The sequence below is a fragment of the Caloenas nicobarica genome, chromosome 13, assembly GCF_036013445.1.
Source record: "Caloenas nicobarica isolate bCalNic1 chromosome 13, bCalNic1.hap1, whole genome shotgun sequence".
NCBI lineage: Eukaryota > Metazoa > Chordata > Aves > Columbiformes > Columbidae > Caloenas > Caloenas nicobarica.
In genome coordinates, this window is record NC_088257.1 from 15,410,113 (window position 1) to 15,431,690 (window position 21,578).

The window sequence follows — 21,578 nt, forward strand, 5'->3', positions numbered from 1 at the left end:
CCGACGGTGCCGTCACTTTACAGCACCGTGGTAAAGGAGGGCGTGAGGGTGGTTGTCCCTGAGCTGTGAGCCTCCTTCAGGGCAGCGGGAGATGGGGTTGGTCATGGTACACCTTAGTGTGTCTCTGGAGCAAGTAGCTCAGACAGTCCTCGTAGAATAACTGCTGCTTTTTTTTTTTTTCAGAATAGCAAACCTGAAGATACAACTGGCTAAGCTTGACAGCGAGGCCTGGCCTGGCGTGCTGGACTCTGAGCGGGATCGCCTCATATTAATTAATGAGAAGGAGGAACTATTAAAAGAAATGCGATTTATTAGCCCCAGAAAATGGACACGAGGAGAGGTGGAGAGACTGGAGACAGAGAGAAGGCGGCTGGAGGAAGACCTTCAGGCTGCTAGAGACACACAGAGCAAAGCTCTCACGGAGAGGTAGGTTCCCGGGCGTAGGACAGAGCTCGCCTTGGTGGGCAAGAGGCAACTGGGAACAAACAGCAGCATCGCCGGCTGAATGCTGATAGCAGCATGCCCGCAGATTGCCAGGAGACTGGTTCTACATAGGAGGTTTCTGAAGTCGTTTCCCGAAAGGAACCGCCTACAAGGCTTCCTCCCCAGGCAGGGAAAGGTTGTTGTTCCTACAAATGGATCCTCTATGAGAATGTGAGAAACGCTCGAAATAGCCCAGGATGATGTTAGTGTACTATGATGTTTCTGTATGCAGCCAGCACCTCGCAGCAGCTTCTGCAGTTGCTGCGCAGTCTGGAGCTCGGTAAATGTCTACAGATGGAATTTCAAATTTTTAAAATTTGTTGTTTGTTCGGAGCATCCTCGAATGTGATTCCTGTAGGAACTGGTATTTGACAGGGCTGTGGGAGTTGCGTGGAATATCCTGTGAATCTAAATGAGCTGAAAAAAATGCCAACTATCCTCCCTAATTTTACTTGTGTGGCAGGGGGCGATCTCAAGAGAATGTACAGGGAGGATGAGTACTGCATTAGGCACTGCCTGCAAGTGCTTTACAATCTGGATGTGGGTGGCTACGGCAATATTACTTTTAGCTGCAGCCTCTTGAATATATATGGAATAGGCGTGTTGCATTCACTGTCACTGTGGCTCTATATTTTCATTTCTTCTACATGCTCAGTGTCCAGACTACGCCAATTTTCTACATAGTCTTTTCATAGCTTTAGCATGCTGGAAAAAATGTAAGCATCTCAGATGTTTCAGCTTCAGGACTTTTACCATCCTGAAAAATCTGTGGTTCGACAAATGTTTCTGGTCTTGCTATAAAATGAACACTTGCATTTGTGATTTGTAGGAATGTGGTCCTGTTCTAGTGTGCTTAAGAAACAGCACGTTTCTGGAGAAGAATTTCTTGTCCAGAGGCCTGTTAAGTCAGGGTATGAACACCCAAGTGCATGTTTGTATCTCAAACCAATTCAGGTGTGAAATAAAACTGAGATGTTGCTGAAGTCCATAACTCATGTAGAGCCCTAATGAGGTGGTTAATAACTAAATCATGCAAACCCCAGTCATCCATAGACCTTACTGAAAGCAGGTGAAAGCATTTACACCTTTATTAGCACGGTAAATACAAGAATGCAATAGTGTATAACAAGCAAAATCAGACAGACTGTTTTTGAGGCCTGATCTTAGAAACATTAACTTTTATAGTACTAGCTGTAATTATTTTCCCTGTTGCGAATGTTTGCAGGATTGAGTTCCACATTTTAAGAGTATTGGAAGTCGTAAATACCTACATATCTTGACCAAATTCTGACCCTCATTAAACTGTGTATTCTTATTAACTTTTGTAGGATTTCATAGAAAAAATAGAACTTTCCTTTATTCCTCATTTTAAATAGTAAATTCTGCTTTAGCTCATCTTCTTCTTCTATCTTCTGTTAGGCTGAAGTTGAATAGCAAAAGAAATCAGCTAGTCCGAGAACTGGAGGAAACAACACGACTAGTCGCAATGTTGCACACACAGCTGAAGAGGTAGGTACCTTTTACGGGCACTGTGGGCGCTTTCACTGCGCACGGTGTAACTGCCTTTTTCCACTAACAATTTCATCTCCCAACCGAGAGGTCTGAAAGGCCTCTCAGTTACAGTACTGACCTTAGACCCCTGTGTAGTCAATGGAAAGAGCAGCCTCGAGGATTATACGTCCCGCTCCGTTTAGATGCGGTGGTGCCTCTGTCTGAGGACAGGGGAAATTTCTGTGATCCCTTCGATTTTTGACGTGTAACATTAGGTGACTAGCGACAGCTGAGGTTTTTTTACTAATGTTTGAATTACTGAAGTATTATATTCATGAAGTATGTTAAAGACAGCTTAACACTCACCCAGCAAGCGAAGTGAATCTTAGTGATGCAACTACACGTTAATGTATGACTGTCACGATAATATTTCTCTAAATTAATTCCAAGTGTGCAGTTGCTTGCAATGTAGACAATGTATTGAGATATCCCTGAATCTCTTGTGGTGCATTTGGTATATAGAAATGTTTCTGCAATCGTAATGTGGTCTGGTTGCTCAGGCTGTAGTTTTGGAAGAGCATAGGATTACTTTTTTCAGACAAATGCATGGCTGCAGGCAGTTAAGGCCAAATCATCATTAGCTAAAACTATGCTTTTATCATTTTGATTAAGAAGAGATTTTGGTGAAGTTTTTGTTTGGCTGAGGTTTTTCCTCTCGGTGTGTACTGAATTTACTCTGTTTGTAGCTTCTGCTCCACTGGGATTCTGTTTCATTTTGTGAAGATGACACCGAAAACACTGGAAAGAAATCATAGTGCAAGACTGACATGTAAATAAGCCACCATGGAGAATAGCTATCTGTGATGCTCTTATGCAGTGGAAATGCATCCTATTTTCATTTCATCTAGCTGATTAGGGATCTTTTGAGGTGACCGAGAAGCATGTGAAACTAATTTCTTCCTAACTATGTGCCCAGTGTTCTTGGCATGCTCCTTCATAAGAATAAGCGTTTGTTTTATTAACCCCATCATGCAAAATGTCTGGCATTCAAAGGTATGCACAAAATGAAGCTGAGCCCAGTTTTTTGATAGGGAAAAGATTAGTAAAAAACTTCCCCTTTTGATAGTGAAATACATTGGAAAGCTGTAAATTTATTAGTCCTGGCATGATCTATATATATTACCAAAATGCAAAAATATTTAACGTGTTCCAGTTCCGTTTCACCCAAAAGCTTTTTTGAACAAACATGATACAGTGCACATCTGTCATACAAATGCAGAAGACATTTTGTGCCAAAATGATACTAAATTCTGCATACATGCTTTTTTCTCATAAGGTCATGGGCATAATTGTATGCATGCAGCTTCTAGCTTTTAGCCCATAAATAAGGGATTATTAGGCTTATTAACATCCTCACTGTGTTTCAGTGGGGTAACTTCAGCCACTTATACATATGCAGGATTTTTTTAATAGGTAATCCATATCTGAAGTGAGGGTTAAGGGTCTTTATAAACAGTCAGTAACAGGCAAGGTATTTAATATCTGGAGCAGGAGTGTTGCTTTAAATGGAATTTCTAGGGATGGTATATGTTACAGTTGGTACTGGGGGATTTGTTGGGTCTCTTGAGCAGAAAACAGTGTGCTGTGGTGTCTGGGCTTTCTCATCTGAACAGGCTTCTATTCAGCACCTGCTTAAAATTAATTTTGCTGTCAGTTATGTTCTGAAACTAGATCTCTGGGAATAAATAATTCATGAGAACTGATTTCACAGCCCAGCCCCAACTCTTTCTCTTGGTCTCCTGGCCCTGGATTTCTCTTTCCCGTACGTAAATCCTGCTGGGTTTCTGGTACCTGTTGACTCTTGTGATCTCTGAGGGCCAGTTCCAGGCAGTTGTGACGTTGCCTTTTGGCTGGGGGTCTGAGATTGAGGCAAATGGAAGGAAATTTCCACACAGTCAGGCAGTTTGTTGCAATAACTTCGTCTTCTTGCATGGGCCTTGCTGGTTTTTGCGGTCTGCTTTGGAGATTAAAAGGAGCTATAGATCTTCATCCCGACAGATGTGGCAAGATAACATTGTCACTAATTTTAATGGATTTGAAACTATTCATTAGAGTTGTTTTGGCTAAACAAGGAATGTTATGAGGTTGATATGGTGAGTAGAAAAATGTGTATGAACTATATTTATTTTATTGAAAAGCAACCCGGCTTTTCCACTGGGTAGGCTGTGGTTCTGGTTTGTTGTGGGGACTAATGCGTATGGCCTGAGCTAACAAAGCACAACGTGCCATGTGGGCTGAGAGATCTGGTGACGTTGCAGTGTTTTCCTGAGAAGTCAGGAGATACAGTGTGATGGTTTTCTGACTTGTTTCCTTCAGTCTCTCCACCAGCATGCTTTCCCTCTCCTCGAGTAGCAGTCCTGGTTCCCTTACATCGAGCAGAGGATCTCTTGCCACCTCCAGCCAGGACTCGTCCACCTCAGCCAGTTTCACTGATCTCTACTACGAGCACCTGGAGCAGTTGGAGCAGTTGGACTCGGACTATCAGAACAAGCTCGACTTGCTCTTAGAAGGAGCCACTGGATTCAGACCGTCAGGCTGTATCACCACTATTCACGAAAACGAAGTAGCGAAAACTCAAAAAGCAGATACCACCAGTCGCGTACAGGCTCTGAGATCGTTGTCTGGTACTCCAAAATCCATGACGTCTCTGTCTCCAAGGTCATCTCTCTCTTCTCCATCTCCACCTTGCTCTCCACTGGTGATAGACCCACTCCTAAGCGGTGATGCCTTTTCAAGCCATATGGATTTTGATGATGCAGAGATAAGTACAAATCTCGCAGAACTCAACCTAAACACCGGGAGTGGCAACTGTAGACTGGAAGAGCCTAGAGCAGCAGATAAACATCTAGGTCAAGGTATGGTAACAAACTGTGTGCGTGCACATGCATGCATTTATTTTTAATGTAGTTTATAAAACACTGAGAGGCAAGTATTTCAAAAGCTGTCAGTCACGTTGATATCTTTGTGTTGAAAACTGTATTCAGCTGTCTGTTCTACCTTGCTTGGGAGAAAGGGTTGGTATTTTAATTCGTACACAAAAAATACTGCTGATCTGATGAGTCTTACAGAAGACAGTACCGAAGTGTGTTTTTAGTGTACACAAATTACAGGGGTTTCATGTGCAAATATAAATGATTGTGGTGGGACGCCTGGTTTAATTTGGCACTTAGCTATTCAGGATGTCATCTAGTGCTTTGGGCCTGAAACTGAGAGGCATGTAGTGCCATGCTGACACAAACTTTTTGGCCAAGCTTTTGAGGGTGACTGGGAAAGGCATTTAGTTTAATAGTTAACAAATGATAGTAAAAAACCTTCCCTGTCACTTCAGCATACACAGCATCTTGCTCTGGTTCCCAGTAAATCAGTGGCAATGAATTTATTAACTTGAGCTGAACAGACATGTCAGGGCTGTGCTTGAATTTCTCTTGTTTTGAGGGGGATGGTCTCTAAGCAACAAGAGCATGTTTAGATTGTGAGTATGATTAAATAAGACATTTAGAGACAGGAGATGTTCTCATACATGCATATGGCCTGTTGGTGAGTGGGAAGGGTTCATCCCTTTTGAGAACGATGGCTGGAATGAGGTGGATGGAAGGCAGCAGGCACCAGTCACCGCACTCGTGCTGGGGCCTTGCACCCGTAGTTGGGTTAAATCCAATGGAAACGAGTGAAACGACTGGATTTGTAACTGCAGTGAAGAAGAGCTTTAAAGGCAATATAAACTTGCAACCCGTAGTCGTACAAACTAGCTGTGCAGTTTGTTTCTGTTCTTCACAAGATTATAAACCAGCCTGTGTGAATAAAGGGAACTAGCACCACGCTATCGCTGCCTTCCGCGCTAGGAAGGCTAATACTATTTAAAATATAATAAAAGACAGGCGTGCAGGTCTTCCCCTTTGAGCCACCATTTTCCTACAAGCAAAAGGTTTTATACATTTGAGTAGGAAACAGTAATTATTCTTATTAGAACTAGGTGCTGATTAGTTTTAACCTTTTTAGCTCTTCAAGATTTGTCAGGGCTGTTAAAGTGAAAGCTCGGGTATTAAGCAGATTAAGTGATTATTGCTGTTAGCCAGTCAGCAGACAAAATAATCACCATAAGTAGTTTATTTCAGGGCTATAACGAGACGAGATTTTACTCCTCAGGCATTTGGGGGGGACGGGGGGGCGCGCTCAGTGTGACACCCGAAACACGGTGGCTGGAACGGGGGTGGTCGGTACTTGGTCTCATGGCCAAAGCATGCTCACGTGTTCCTGTAAGCAGAGCTCAGTAGTATATATCTGAGGGATTTGCTTTTTGTTTCTGTTAGAACAGAACTTCTGCTATCTTTGAAGCTAAAATAAGGTTTCCTCTCTCACCTGCATGACACCTGAGCAATGTAGGTGAAGCTAAAAGGAAAACCTGGAGCCTGGTAGATGTGGTGTTCTCTGAGGAAATGGCACGGGTGAGGACAGTGCACGACGTGGCTCTTCAGGGCCGTGACACGGTGTGTCCAGGAGAGCCCGTGGAAGGGGAAATGGCAGGAAGTGAAGAGCAAAATTTAAATTCTTGATATGAGTGGAAAAACAGGTGAAAAACATATAGGAAGTGCTATCTACCTGCTCGGAAATATAGAAGAGAGTTGGGTCATTTCTGAAATCTTCCATAAGCTTTTTTTAGTGTGATACCTCTTTGGAGACTTCAAACAGAAAATCCAAGTTTTGTGTTAATTAGCCACATAAAAAAGTTACAGGTTCAGAGTATGTGTAAGACTTGCAGGGCTGAGCTTCCAAATCCTTTGCAAAAAAAAAAAGAAGTAAGTTAAAGGATGGCTGCACGATGAATCCTTTTCAGGGAACTGCTTCTATCTCTATTCAGGTTTACACTTTAGCATTCCACTGCACAGATTCTTCACTGCAGGTTTTTGTGCACCCCCCTGTAGTCGTCCCCCTTGACCTCAAGGCGCTTCAGTGGAGTGGTCAAAAATGAAGACTTTCTGGGCTGGAATGGCTGATTGTCACTGGCAGTTGAAGGAGATAAACAGGCTGAGGTTGCTGAGTCTTACCTGCTGTGTCCCTCCTGCTTCACCATGTGGCGTTTCTGGGAGCAGCGCGTAAAACTCAAACAACTTGATCTGAAAAGCCAGCCAGTGGGGTAGAAATCATTTTCATATTAAAACCGTGGAATAGGAGGTGCAGAGCAGCACTGAGGAAAAAAGAAACATCGTTTTGACCCTGCACCCATCCCTCCAGCACAGCCTATGATCAAGAGTGCAGCAGCAGCCAGGCCCTTGCGCACAGCAAGAGGGAGGATGAATTAAACTGTGAATGCCAGTATTAAATGGATCCATTTGTTTCAGTGAGTGACTGATATATTGTGTTACAGATGCTAATATTTATTCATGTGGTTTGGCCTAAGGGGAAAAGGTCTGGACATTTATTTCTGTCCAACAGTTCCATGGGAATACCAAGATGAAAAATACCATTCAGTGGTGTTGTCAAAAAACACATGGATTAATGGGCCCAAATTGCACCTGTGCACTCAATATATTGACGTTACCTGTAGCACCCTCTACTGTTAATTGTAGAACAAGTCCTTAAATCCTGATGTTATTCCATAACCCTGTGTGGAGCTTGCGCACTTTTTGCACCAATCTTTTTTCAAACCTACTTTTAATTCTTCGAGTGGCTTTGAGACTGTGGAAAGAAAAAAAAAAAAAACCAAACACAAACTGCTTTGCAATAAAGAAAATATGGGATGGAAACTATATATCGATTTGAGGGCATGTGCTTTCCTTAGGCCATGGGAAAGAGGGACCACTTCTGAAAGACAAAAGCCCGTTGGACAGGAGCGCGTTGCCGCATTTGTGCTGCAGGGTCACAGCTGCTCCCGCTGTGACAAGGTGGCACCTTCTCGCCCTCGGCGGGTTCCCCAAAGCCCTGCCAGAGAGGGAAAGCCAAGGACCGGGTATGTCCCAGCCCTCGTTGGCCACCGTGGCGGGCAGAGTTCTCCGGCCTCTTGGCTGAAGCGCGTCTCTGCAGAAATGTGATGGCTCAAGTGAAAAGGTGCAGAATTTGCAGAAGTGCCCAGGTCATATCCCCCTGTTTTGTAGCACAAGAAATCTAAGTCAGGCAACACTCCTTGCTTCACCTTCCTTAGTTTCTCTTCCTTACCTCCTTTCCCTGCATTCCTGCATGTGGTTTCTATTTTGAATCCTATAATCTCTCCTTTCCATATTCAGCCACCTAACCTGGTCTTTCTGGACCTGTCTTCTGGGTAGGCTAACGTTTTGGGTTCAGGGTGGTGGTTTTTTTGCTGTTTCCCCTCCTTGAAGCTAAATTTTTGATATAAGCTCTCCAGATGGGATATACCCCTCAGCATGAGCAGTGTTTGTTTGCCTGGCTGCTGCTCTCCGGGGTAGCTCAGACCAGACCCTGCTTAAGGCTGACTTGCAGTAGAAGCTGTTTTGTTGGTTCCGATATGTACCTTCACTGGAATTCACAAGTTCTGCTTCCTCTGCACATTGCCCGTCTTGTCCCGGGCACCTCACTGCCCTTCAGGTGCTTGGGAAGCCTCTCTGTGCGTCACCTGTGAGGACTTGCACCCACGGAGGTGCGGGGGCAGCCGTTTGTAACAGCCGGCACCACCGGGCTGTAACCTCTGCCTGTGGGCACACACCTGCAGGGAGCAAGTATGAAATGGGCATGGACTGTGCGATGAAGCCCTGCTCTCACCTCCACCACATGAGCTGTTCCTCTGGTTGTCCAGGGGCTTTTTGTTCTCCAGGGCAGTCGGGCACGTTCCTGAAGCACTAACTTGACGGTGGCTGTTGAGCGCAGCCCTCCCTGCCTGTGTCCTCCCTGTCTGCAGAATCGTGCTGTTGCTTAACAATACTTGGGTGGGGAAAAACTGCAATTCAAGGGGAGGATAGGACAAAAGCTGCTGCTGATCCAGGCAGTTCGTTTTCATTAACACCTGTTTCTGTTTTCCTCTGTGCTTTTCTGATAGGTATAAATACAGCTGGAGGGACAGCACTGAAGGTGGCGTGTGTGTCAGCTGCAGTGTCTGATGAATCTGTTGCTGGAGATAGCGGGGTGTATGAGGCATCTGTGCAAAGGTAGACATCACATCTCTCTCTAGGAAGAAGCCAATGACTCCGCTTTGCACACAGGAGTCAGCTGGAATAATGCCAATTACGATCTCTTTTGTCATTTGGTGGCTAAACTTCTCAATCTCAGATTTCTTAATACTTCTGAGAAAAACATGAGCAGGTTGAATTTGATTACCAAAGTGACCCATGCTTCCCATAATAGAAGCAGCTGAAAGCAAGCGCACGGAGAACTGTTTGAACAGCCGGTGTGTTTGTGGAGGTGCTGGTAAGCTGTGAGTGCTGCCTTGACAGGGGTAGCGGAGCCATCTGGCAGGTGTAAAGTTCCCCTCCTGTCACTCAGGCATTCTGGTGTCAATGACAGCCCTCAGTCAGCCCGAGAGGGCTTTGGGTTGTTGAAGGCAGACAGCAGAAGCACCTTGAGCTGCCTCGTGGACCTGTACACGCTGCGGGGCAGTTCCCTAGTCCCTGGAGCCAGTTTGTGGTTCCGCAGGACTCACAAGTGCGGAGCTGACAGTCAGAGCTCGGCCTCGCTGCTCCTGCGGGGCTCTGGGCCTCCTTACTGCTTCCTAAAGCTGTCCGGGGTGGTTTGACAAAAAGTTCACTGGAAGGTACTGACCTTACTGATAACTGGTTTAGCCGCATCTAACGTGGGGTTTCTTACTATTTTATTGGCATTGGGATGAATTGTGGGGTCATTTCTTGAAAGACACGACTGTAGAGGTGAAAAATTCCTCATCTCATATCCCCCCCATTCATTGCGTTCATTAATGCTCTAGATAAATGAGTAGATTTTTATGTTTACAGCACAATGCGCTTTGACAAGAACATGCAGTGCTTCTGTAAAGCAGAGCCCATGGGCCCAAGCCAGGCAGTCACAGTTGGGTGTCTTACGGCCCCTGTGTCCCCCAAACAGGACAGAGCGCTGCGGCGAGGGCAGGAGGGAAAAGGTGTGACAAGGACACAAGGCATCCCATGCACACTCACACGTCTGATGTTCCTTACTGTCCTTTGGGTTGTTGACTTACCAGCCTTTGTAACAACTACAGCATCACTGTGGTGCCTGTAATAAACGGTGAGGGCAGGGTGAGCAATGCAGTTGTCCTCTGTAGCTGAGATGTAATGAAATATGAGCGAGTGCTAGGTAATATGGAAAATACTTAGAAGAATGCTAATCCCCTTTTAATGTGCTGCAGCATAGCCTCTGAGTCAATTAGACAATGAACGTAGCTTTGGGGACTTCCAGTGCATAAAACCTTGGAGGAGGAGTACATTGGGACGAGAATGATGCAGGTAGCTGTTCCAACTGTTCAACACCAGGCAGTACATTCTGTCGCTCTTAATGTGCCTAGGGAAATTTGGTTTCTTAAAGAAACAAAGGAATGAATTAAATCTAATCAAACTTGAGAATTTTTGCTGTCATGATGCAGAACAGGATTGCAGTTATTAAGTCTTATTTCTGTTGCTGGGCAGTCAACTGTCTTTACTAAAATCCAGTCAAGGGGACCCTTTAAAAATCCCCTACTGCCTTGTTTTTGCAGTGTCTTTTGTGTGGCTTTTCTTGGCAGTGAAGGGGAAAGGCATATGACTTTCTGCTGATAAGCACTGTAATACATACCTCTGAGGATGATTGCACTTCTTAAATGGGCTTTCTTTGAGCTGCTAATTTTACAAAATCCATATAGCCAACCCCTGAATGGAAGGGCAAAGACCTTGAATCACCTGAATGCTGGCACTTCAATAAGAGGGAAATCAAGTCCTAAATTGTCTTTGGTTTCTTTCAGACCATGTGTGTCAGAAGCGATGGTGTTTGACAGTGACGATACAGAAGCAGTTGGGACAGCTAAAGTGCAAATTGCAATGAGGTAAGCACTACACATTTTTATTGGATTTTCCTTCAAATGGAAAGAATGACAGATGGGATGTAAAAGATAGTGCTTTCTGTTTTCTTATCCTGTTTATCCTGTCCTATTAGTATTAACTAATTAATGCCCTCTGTAGTGTAATTGAGATTCACACTCGCCTCTAGGAGGTCCTTGGCCCAGTTATCCTCTTTCACGTCAGTGGAAATCAGCGGATGACGGTGTGGTATGAGGGTGCAAACCAGCAATGGGAGCACTGGCAGCGCTGGACTGGACAGAGCCTTTTGCTGGCTTGCAGTCCCTGTTAGCCCGCAGCTGGTGGGGAAAATCTGCTGAGAGTGAACGGAATCGGAATCACTGGCCACACCTGAATCCCACGTCGTGGGGCAGGTGTAGGAAGGCAGGTACAGAGGCATCTTCCGTAAATGACTTAGTGGAAGATTATTTGTGATTTGAGGAAAAATAAATAGTGCAAAACTGTCTTGTCACGGCCATCAATGGTAAAACAATGGTTACCCATCACATCCTCACTGTTATATTTCTACTTGTAACTTTTTTTATGTCACAGTCTTACGACTAAGGCCTTTCAAAAGGTTTTAGTTACAATACAGCAATTTCGCTAGACCCCAGGAAAAGCGATGTGTCTTAGGTCAAATCTGTAGTCCACTGTGTCTGAACTCCGAAGTTCTGGATGTTCTGGACTGTTCTGAATTCTGGATGTTCTGGTGGCAAAACTTCACATAATATGAAACTGGTTTTGTTTTAAACAAAGCCATGGTCCTGGTTTAGTTTTGTCTTGTTCGTAGATTTTTAATGTTTGTGTTAATGGAACAAGTGGAATGCTCATTCATGGAGTCCAAGGCAGACATCTTTACTAATACTGCTTTTTTGTATCTTTCCAATTCAGATATGATGACAAAAATAAACAATTTGCGATATTGGTCATCCAGCTGAGTAACGTTCCAGCGCTGCTGTTACAACCAGATCAAAAAGTGTGAGTGGGTGAAATAAACGTGCTTAAGTATTTGTATGAGATTCCAGTGGGAATTAAACAGATGTTGGTTTTTGTTTTTTCATGCTCTTAAAAATTTACCCGTTCTGAAATGCTGCTACACTTTGCTATGTGTAGCAACATTGATGAACTAATAAACCCGCAAACTGAAATGAGATGCATTTTTTTCCTCAGAGGTCTGTATTTGTGAGGCAAAGACTTGCCTGCAGTGAGCAGTAGCCTGCAAGGTTCTGAGCTGCAGCCGTGCCCAGAGCAGCTGCATGGAGGGGAGACGGGTGTTCCTTGTGCTGCAGAGCTCGGCCTTGGGCACCTGCACAGCCGCATGTGTGGGAACACGTACAGCTTCGACTGGACTCGTGCCAGGCACAAGGTTTTTAAATTCAGCTGTGGGCTGAATAAGCTGACAAAACCTCGATTCATTTTTGCGTAGCTGTTTCTGCCTACAGAAGGGTACGTGAGCAGCGCGACAGGTTGCACAGGCGTAAACAACCGTGTAAAACACAGTCCGATGGTGTTCGATTACAAGATGCAGAAGGATGAAGTGTACGGCAATTCACACCACTTCATGTCTCTGATCTTGTGATGAGATGTGCCTTTTTTTCTCAGTTGACTGATACTCCGAAGAACAGAACAGGACAGGACAGTGATGTCCGCAGTGCTTAGGCTGAATTTCACTTGCAGCTTTATGGAGCTCTTGCAATGGAGGGAACTGCAAACCTGCACGGTAGAACTGATTGCAGCGCTTTTTTCAACAGGAACATTCGCGTGGCTGTCCTGCCCTGTTCAGAAAGCACAAGCTGCTTGTTTCGCACAAGACCGGTGGAAGCTTCAGACAATCTTGTGTACAATGAAATATTTTGGGTTTCTATCTCTTACCCGGCATTACGCCAGAAGACTTTAAGAGTCGATGTTTGCACTGTAGATAAGTCTCACCTTGAAGAATGTTTGGTTAGTATTAATCTCTATTTTAATACCTTTGTGTTTGTTTCCTCTTTTGAATTAGGCAAAATTTTAAACTCTGGAGTATGGCAATTTCTCTGAAAGTCTTCTTGATGATCCTTAGCTATATGATCTCTCGCAGTGTTCTTTGCAGTAACGATTTTGATCAAGAAAAAAACAAAAATCTATTAGATGTTTTGTTACAGAACTAGCGGTGACTTTGTCAGAGTACTAGATTTCCCTTCCCTCGTGACTGAACGTGAAACCCTACCTATTTTTCTTCCTTTTATAAACATTTCTTGTAAAGTAACCGAGAATGGACTTCTCAGAGGTATTTGGAAGCCACTGTAGAATACTAAAGACCTCTAAAGCATTTTTTTAAAAACTACTATTAATCTATGCTATTAAAATCTATATGAGTATAGTTTTTTGAGTGCTAGTATTGCCATAGCCAACCGCTCCCTATTGTTAGAAAAGCTTTTTTGTAATTCAGTATAACCCGAGCAAGTTGATTTAGTAGAACTATTTCTGGAGTATCGCCGTCCAGAACACGAGTAGGGTGTGTTGAGCTGGGACAGAAGCAACCATTAAGTTACAGGAAAGCTGATATTTTGTCCTGCACATGTTCTGTAGCATCTCCCTTGGCTGGAGGGGTACATGTTTTGTGGTGATTCTGCACTTCTTCCTCCACTTGCTTTGCAAAGGTCATTTTTATTCAGGAATACATCTGTTTTCCAAAGGGTTTTTTTCTCTTTTGGCAGCGTGTACAGTCGTGCAGTAGCTGAGCTGCAGGTGGGCGCACACTGACGTGCAGGGGGTGTGCTCAGCGGCTGGACTGGGCTGGGGCAACCGAGTCTACTCAGACATGGATTAAATAAATTACAAATCAGTCTTACTTTGGTTTTGAATATGCCAGGAGGTGCGTACTAAATGTAAAAAATTACAAGGTTAGATGAAGAGGAATGGAATATAAAATGAAAGCATCTCGGTCTGAGGCAGTGCTTTTTGTCAGCCTTGCAGATTTCTGGAACGAGACTCTTCATCTCCTGTTCCTTTCCCTTTTTCTTTGAAGGTCTGGCTGTAATTTATCCAGGCTGCAGTAGCACCATTCATACTTCTGGATTCTTGTACACAAGAGCTGTAGTGAATCACTTGCTACTTGGATTGGAAGTCCTAGGCAATATTAAAAATAATTAAACATAAAGCATACTAGTGCTGTTGAAATGGGGATGAACAGGGCCATTTTTCTTTTTGTCAAACTTGCCAAAGTCAAATAGTTCTGGATTTTAACTCTCGTTTCTTCTTACTGATGTGGTAGTTGTTCGTTTTAGTATTACACTAAAACTGTGGTTTTGCTCTCAATAGGGTGGAGCACAGATTAGCCTTGCCGAAATATGTAGATCCGGAGAGAAAACAACCCGTTGGTATAACCTCCTTAGTTATAAGTATCTGCAGAAGCAAAACAGGAAAAGTAAACAAGGAAATATTCACTCCGAAGTACCCTGCACTGAAAAAACAGTAAGAACAACTGCTTTTAATTCAAGCAAATCTCTTCTAAACAGTACTAATGAGGGTTTGTGTGGCTGAAGGACTGTTACAATAGACGAGACGCGAAGGCTGGTGTGTTCATATTAGGACTTGAAAATGTGATTAAGTGCAGCAAAATAATTAACATGTCAATTACAGATATGCCCTTGTCCTGGGCTAAATACTTACTGAACTCTGCTCCTCTGGAAGCTGAGGGATGTGGGATGTGATCTGGTGTAAGTGACATGTGATCTCCTGCCTTTCTCCCGCTGGACAGTGCACTTGCCGAACGAGCCAGGGCGCAGCGGGACCTTTGCACGTGCCCGGCACGCACCACGCTCAGCCTGCGTCCCATCCCCACGCGTGCTGGTGTCACCGGGGCGGTGGGCGGGGGTGCTCACGCGGGGCTGCCAGAGCACAGGGTGAAAACGGGCTCCGGGACACCGCAGTGCGGGGAACACCACTCTCCTGGCACCAGAGGAGAGCCGGGCGGGCTGTGTGAGCAGGAAAGAGCTTTGTGGGTTCTGAGAGTTGTGTCTTCACCAGAAGCCTCTTGTTCTCCTCAGGACTCTGTCTCGGCGCTCTTAGAGCAGACAGCTGTGGAACTGGAAGCTGTGGAGAAGAAACTGGAGGAAAGCAGAAGCACTTTAACTAGTGGAGAGAGCTGGTAGGTAGCAACCCGCTGTCCCAGCGTTGTGGGCTGATCAGAGCATTTGGAGAGTCACGTGCAGAGAAAAAAGCAGATACAGAGCTGTGGGAGGCGGCTTCTGTCTCCTGCCATTTTGGTGAAAAAATCCTGTTTCTTCTGTTCTGGTGGCTGTGCTTGGGAAATGAGAGCAAAGCTGATAAACGGTAACAATAGTCAATACTAATTGTGTTATTTGTACCACGTTCTGCGGACATCCATGAAAGCTCCACTGTATGGTGCAAGGCTTTGCTTTAATATTAATTTTGGCTGTGGTTTACATTCTTCAGGTTCAGATGTTATTAATGAAACCCAACATTAGAAATAAAAAGCAAGCCTGGAGATGCCAGCCGTGAGTTCAAAGGACCTGAAAAGGATGTTAAAACAATATTTTAATTTTGTTCGGCATTGCTTTTTAAACTAAGACTAATGGCATCCTGAGAGCTGCCCTTAAGATGTGCTCACCTTAACCCCGACCGCATGGCTGAACCCTCAGCTTGATTCCTTTGAAGCGAGATCAGTATGAAGTTTTTGGCCGTAATGGTTGCAGCCTCACTCCAGTTTCAATTATTGCCTTATGAATCTGTGTTTGTGTAATGTCGGTGGCTACGGGACTCGCTAGGTACAACCAGCTGCCTTGGGACGTGTTTCTGCCCAGCAGCTTACGGGCGGTAACTCCTGCTGCAGCACCAGAGCATTGTCCACAACAGGCCAGTTCAATAACAAAGCTGTTCTTAACAGGCAAGACGAAGAGGTTCCTGATCAGGAAGAACAGGATGAGATCAGTGAAAATGAAGCAGAGGAGGAGGAGGAATTCTGTGCCGGAAAATCACTGTGGGAAACAGAAGAAAGTCTGGATTCCCAGCTGCACATGGAAATAGCAGTGAAGGTAACGTCACGGGCCTTTTGAGCAGAAAGATGGGTGAAGCTTCCCGTTGCCCAGCTGACCGTTTGCTGTTGAGCTGAGCAAGGCTACAGCTGTTACTTGAAAGTTCATCATTGATACTTAAACGTTTATCTACCTGAAATCTTTTGAATAACTCTACATGACCACTTTGTTCCATAGTTAATATGGCATTGTTTTGTGCCTCCTTTTTGCTGCTCGTGAAAACTGTTTTCGTTAATGTGATAGTGGCTTTGACCTTGTTTAATTCTGAATGTACTTGTAGTCTGACAAATGTGCTGTACACGTGCTCTGTGCACGTACATTCAGTGATTTGGATCTTTGCGGCAAATGCACAACAAGTAAGGGAATGGTGTTAAAAATCATACCTCTGTTCGCTGGGAGGTCGCCAGGTCCCATTGATGTGCTGGATCAACAGGCGAAGCTCGTTGGGGTCAGTTGTGTTGAACAGCGATCAATGGCCGCGGAGCCCATAGGGAGCGATACAGTTAATGTAGCAGCAGCTGAGTTCAAAGAGGGAGGTCTCAGGAGACTCTGCATGAAAAGGGCTAAAGAATATGTGGTTTTGAATGTGACGCCCCTGGGACTGAAGGCAGAGACATGTCACAGGTGTCTCAGGCAGGCCAGGGTGTGTGTCACTGGTGATATGGCAAGCTGGCGTTCACACCGCGGCATCTGTCTTCCAGGTGGATAAAGAGACGAACACGGAGAACCTCACACAGTCTTCTACCGTAGTGCGTCCGAAAGACAAAAGGGCAGCAAATCCACCCCAAACTCAGTTTGTCAGAGGTAGCACTATCATCCGCTCAAAAACATTTTCACCAGGACCACAAAGTCAGTATGTGTGTCGGGTAAGGAAAATGCAGTCTTGGGGTTATAAATACAATTTTCTATTAATGAATGCACGATACCAGCGTTCACTTAATCCGAAATTTTCACAGTGACCCGACACTGTTTTCTTCTCTCCTCCTTTGACTTCAGAAGTTGCTCTGTCCTCACCTCCTAGACAGTATCTTTCCTGGGAACTTATAATATTGAGCACAAATTTATAAAGCATATATGTGCAGGTGTGTTTGCGGTACATGCAGCACATTGAGATACCCGGACTAACCTGGAAGGGCTGCTGTAAGACAGGGATGAATAAGCTGCGTATCAAACCCTTTCCTGCTGCTTTAGGATTATTCTGTGCTAACTTGAACTGACTTAGCTGTGTCCACCTGACTTCAGATGAGGTGAACAGGAAACCTTGGTAGAAACAGAATATTAGAAACGGCTGATAATGTCAGCAAAAAAATTGTGGAAGCCTGAAAGTGTCTGGTGTGCTTTGTCTGAAGGTAACTGAACAGGCTGGGTCAGGGTGTCACTTCCACTGCTTTGAAATGTTTGTTCACAATTATTTCCTGGATGGAGGGTCAGCCTAAACTATAACTCATCTTTTAAATGGAATCGACAAACAAGCAAGCACTGCCTTTAATCACACATGGCCCGTCCTAAGCGGGCGTGCTCTTGGTACAGCCAAACCGAATTTGATGTGCAGGTTTCTCTGATTCAGAATCAGGTGCTTCCACAGGAACTTACTTAATTTGCAGCAGTGCTTGGGTGGAGGAGGCATGGTGTCCCAGCACATAGAGATCCCACACGCCTGTTCCCTCCCACCCCCAGGTTTCGGAAGGAGCACAAGGAGGGAATTAAACCCAACTTGAGCTGAGCTCTTTTTAAGGGTCTGGAGACAGTCACAAAAGAAGGCAGGCTGTGTGTGTCTAACATGACAACTCTGAAGTTGAAAAACCCAGGGGGATAGCTTACAGGTAAACCTACCTCTGGCACCAGTAGCTTGAAATGCAAGTCACTGGAGAAAAGAGAAATCTCAAAATAGCCCCATGTTTTAGAGCTGCTAGGAAAGGGGTTTTTTTTATTACTTAGAGCTTATTTTTCTAGGCTGTTTTGCCCAGCGCAGTTACTTGCACAGGAGAAGGGCAGTGGGGTAGGATCCCATATTATACCCTAACATAATGTCTCTTTTTCTACACAGTCTATTCCCAAAAAGGGACAGAGTTCAAGGCTCCTGGTGGGATCTGGCTGTGGATTGCATGTTGTGCACTCAGATGGCAGCTGTCTGCTGTAACCTTTCACAAAACTTCTTAGTTCTGCTTACGTCACTGCTTATAAACACTTACAGAACCCTCTGACCTTGCTAATAATGTGTGTGTGCGCTGTTTGTATTTGTTTCATGAAAAATATGTGATTTTCGCTTTCATTTTCAGCTGAATCGCAGCGACAGTGACAGTTCAACGCTGTCCAAAAAGCCCCCCTTCGTTCGAAATGCAATGGAGAGGCGAAGTGTCAGAGTCAAACGGGTAAAAACCTCACCACTCATTTTTTTCTCTAGCATAGACACTTGCAAAAACCAGAAAACTGTTTTAAAGGAATAATTTGAAAACATACATCACTTGCCACGTGTTTTCATTCACAACCTTTTCTTTGTGTGTGAGAAGCCTCTCAAGGCTGCTTTGATACATCAGAATGTGACAGGATGGAACTCATTTAGAATGATCACCGTAGGAAGATGGTTCCTGGTATTTTCTATCTTATCAGAGCAGAAGAAGCACAAATAGTTTTCCCATGTCTATTGTTGTGAAATTCTTAAGTACTTACGATAAATGTGAGGAGGATGGTGTCTCAGATGCTCAGGTGACCCTGTTGTGGTGACTCTGTGTCACACCGTGAGCCCATGTGCCTGTTGTGATGGCAATCACTGAAATTCCCCTGCGATACTGGTGCCGAGCTCCCAAAGAGATGGTTTTTGGATCAATGGAGATGCTTCGTGCTAAGAGAAGTGTGGGGAAAATGAGTCTCGTGGTGTATTTGGCCATTTTGGGGGGAGTGGTCAGGACAGTTCTCATCACTGTGTTTACACACCCCTTCTTTTCCAGCCTTCAGTCAAGTCCTTCGGTACAGAGCGCCTAATCCGCACTTCACTAGACCTGGAGCTGGACCTGCAAGCTTCTAAAACCTGGCACGACCGGCTGGTTCAGGAGATCTCGGTGCTGAGGGAACTGAAAGAACAGCTGGAACAAGCTCAAAGTCAGGGTGAAAAAGAGTTGCCGCAGTGGGTGAAGGATGACGAGAGATTTCGACTGCTGCTGAGGCTCGTGGAAAAACGAGTGAGTAATACCTGCCCTTGGATTTTATTCAAGATGTTTGAGAAACGTGGTTTCAGAAACAGGAGACTTTGGACAGTCAGGAAGTGAAGCCATAGCATAACAGTCACTCGTGTCTTCCCCTTTCTGCTCCATCAAGTGACTGGTGACAGAAGCCGCAGTCCATGAGGGTCTGGCTGTTCTCAGGTGCGGTGTTCACAGGCTGCAGAGTCTGTGCCTGCCTTCCCGCAGGTGTGAGGGTTGAGAAGACAGCAGTTGTGTGTCTTGATCCTTCCAAGAGAAATAATGGCTGCATGGAACTTGTGCTTGGATGACACTTGGTTTTAGAATAGGATCCTCATGCATATTGAGTCAGATGATAGCAGACTTTTACAGGGCTCCTTCACAATGTCTGTGATTTATCAGAGCACCTCCACTGGCACCAGGCAGAAACGAAGTTATGTTGGCACCAGGGGTAGGAGCGAGTTGGTACAAGGTGCACTTTGGGGCACAGCTGGAATGTGGGTTGCCACGTTCTTGCATGAGCTGATCTGCTGGCTTAAAAAAATACAAGAAGCAGCTACGAAGAAGGTGCAGACAGCACCCATAGTTCTTACCAAAGGGCTGGAAGAGCTAACAAAAACTCTCTCCGTGCCAGTGGTTACCTGAGAAACATTCAGGTTAGTTTCTGTGGCTCACGATTTCCTGAGTCAGCAGCCTCCAGACCCCTTAGACCTGCAGCTGAAATACTGCTGTATTTGGAGATGAGCTGAGATAAAATGATTCCTCCTGGAAACACAAAATGGCTCTGTTCCATTATTTGTTTAGGTGGAAAGAACAGAACGTAAGTGTGAGCTCAAGGCCGATAAGATGATGCGAGCTGCAGCCAAGGACGTCCACAGGCTGCGCGGGCAGAGCCGCAAGGAGCCTCTGGAAGTTCAGTCATTCCGGTAAGTACAGCTGGCTGGGAACAGGGAGGAAAAATTGACTCCTACCCTGATTTCTCTATGGGTGACTAAGATGCTGATGAGGAAGGCTAATCTGTTCGGCTTAAACAAAAATTTCTGTATTTTTATTTCAAAGTGTAAAGTCTGAGAGTCGGGGAAAGGAGCTGCAGCACTGCACGTGAGCTCAAAGCAACCGGCCGTGCTCCGGGTCATTCCCCACCCGGCAATAAAGTCACAAACTGTTGTTTAATACAGAAGCAGCCCTTTGCTTCCCTGAGTAATGTGCCTAGAAAGGCAAAACCCCTGAGCCTTTCCAAAGTGCCCGTTTGATACAGTCAGCGCCGGGAGTTTAACTGCGGGGATACTCCACGTCTGGTACATAAATAAGAGGTGCAGGTGGTGCGAGGAGGTGCTGCTGCTCTGCGTGGTGACAACTGGCAGGATGAATTTTAATGTGCATGATGGACATTTCTGGCAAGACTTCTGTTGCATTAACAACTGGTCATCTTTTTTTAGAGAGAAAATGGCATTTTTCACGCGGCCGAGGGTAAACATTCCAACGCTCTCTGCGGACGATGTGTGATCACCATAAAGTATTTGCTTTCCGGACAATTCTACAAATGCAGTTTGGGTTTTGAAGTTATTTATGTGGTTTTATGAAGGTACCAAGGCATTTGTATATTAGAGCTTTTGTGAGTATGTGGATGTTTTGAAGATTTTTAGGTTAAAGTTATATCATCACAGAAACCAGCATTAAAGTGACGAGATTGTATAGTTTGTATATTTAGGAATGTATTTTTGGGAAATAGAATTTTAAATAAGAACAAATGCAGCGTAAGGTGCTGTTATTCTTAAATAATGCTGTTTAGACTTTTTGTACAGCTCTGCCTTTTAGAGGTTTTACTGCAATAAAATACATTTGAAGGAACCTCACCCCTATCTTCTATGATGTTCTGCATCGGACTCTCCTCCGAGTGGTGTGTTTTGTACCCTGTGGGGAATGCAGGGAGCCCGTTCTGACTCCCGAGTGCTGTGAACGAATTCTCTGTGAGCTGTGAAGCGTTTGTGTTCCCTGCTGGGTCATAAAAGTGGGTGTGACGTTCAGAATACTTGCACTTTTAACATTTGTACCGCAGCTCGTGTCTGTAATGGGGCTGCGAAGGTAACTTGGGGAGCCCATTGAAACCACTGCTGTGGGAGGAGGGCTGCAGGTTTTAAGTCCATTTTAGGTTTTTCCAATAAAGTGACCTTTCTGGACAAACCTGCCTTCTTGCTTTTTGTTTTGTGTGAACGTTCCAATCACCTGGCACGTAATTTTTTTTTTTCCGTCAGTGGCTTTTAATGTGCCTCGCTCTGTAAATCCTTCCGACGAGGCGTTTTCGCGGTGTAGCTGGCGGACGTACCCTGGTGTAACTCGGGCGCTCCTGGGATTTTCGCTTG

At 44.9% G+C, this 21,578-nt stretch overlaps 1 protein-coding gene across 1 annotated transcript in view; it reads left to right on the forward strand.

Moving 5' to 3' along the window:
• Nucleotides 1-21,354, forward strand: part of WWC1 (WW and C2 domain containing 1) — a 67,352-nt gene extending 45,998 nt beyond the window's left edge. The window contains exons 9-23 of the mRNA XM_065643838.1: nt 184-426; nt 1,903-1,992; nt 4,351-4,889; nt 9,023-9,131; nt 10,907-10,987; nt 11,892-11,978; nt 12,752-12,944; nt 14,301-14,453; nt 15,029-15,129; nt 15,889-16,036; nt 16,738-16,902; nt 18,316-18,408; nt 18,985-19,215; nt 20,020-20,141; nt 20,655-21,354. Coding sequence (XP_065499910.1) covers nt 184-426; nt 1,903-1,992; nt 4,351-4,889; nt 9,023-9,131; nt 10,907-10,987; nt 11,892-11,978; nt 12,752-12,944; nt 14,301-14,453; nt 15,029-15,129; nt 15,889-16,036; nt 16,738-16,902; nt 18,316-18,408; nt 18,985-19,215; nt 20,020-20,141; nt 20,655-20,721 — 2,422 coding nt within the window. The 3' untranslated portion in view covers nt 20,722-21,354. The remainder of the gene's footprint in view (nt 1-183; nt 427-1,902; nt 1,993-4,350; nt 4,890-9,022; nt 9,132-10,906; nt 10,988-11,891; nt 11,979-12,751; nt 12,945-14,300; nt 14,454-15,028; nt 15,130-15,888; nt 16,037-16,737; nt 16,903-18,315; nt 18,409-18,984; nt 19,216-20,019; nt 20,142-20,654) is intronic.
• The last annotated feature ends 224 nt before the right edge of the window (nt 21,355-21,578 follow it).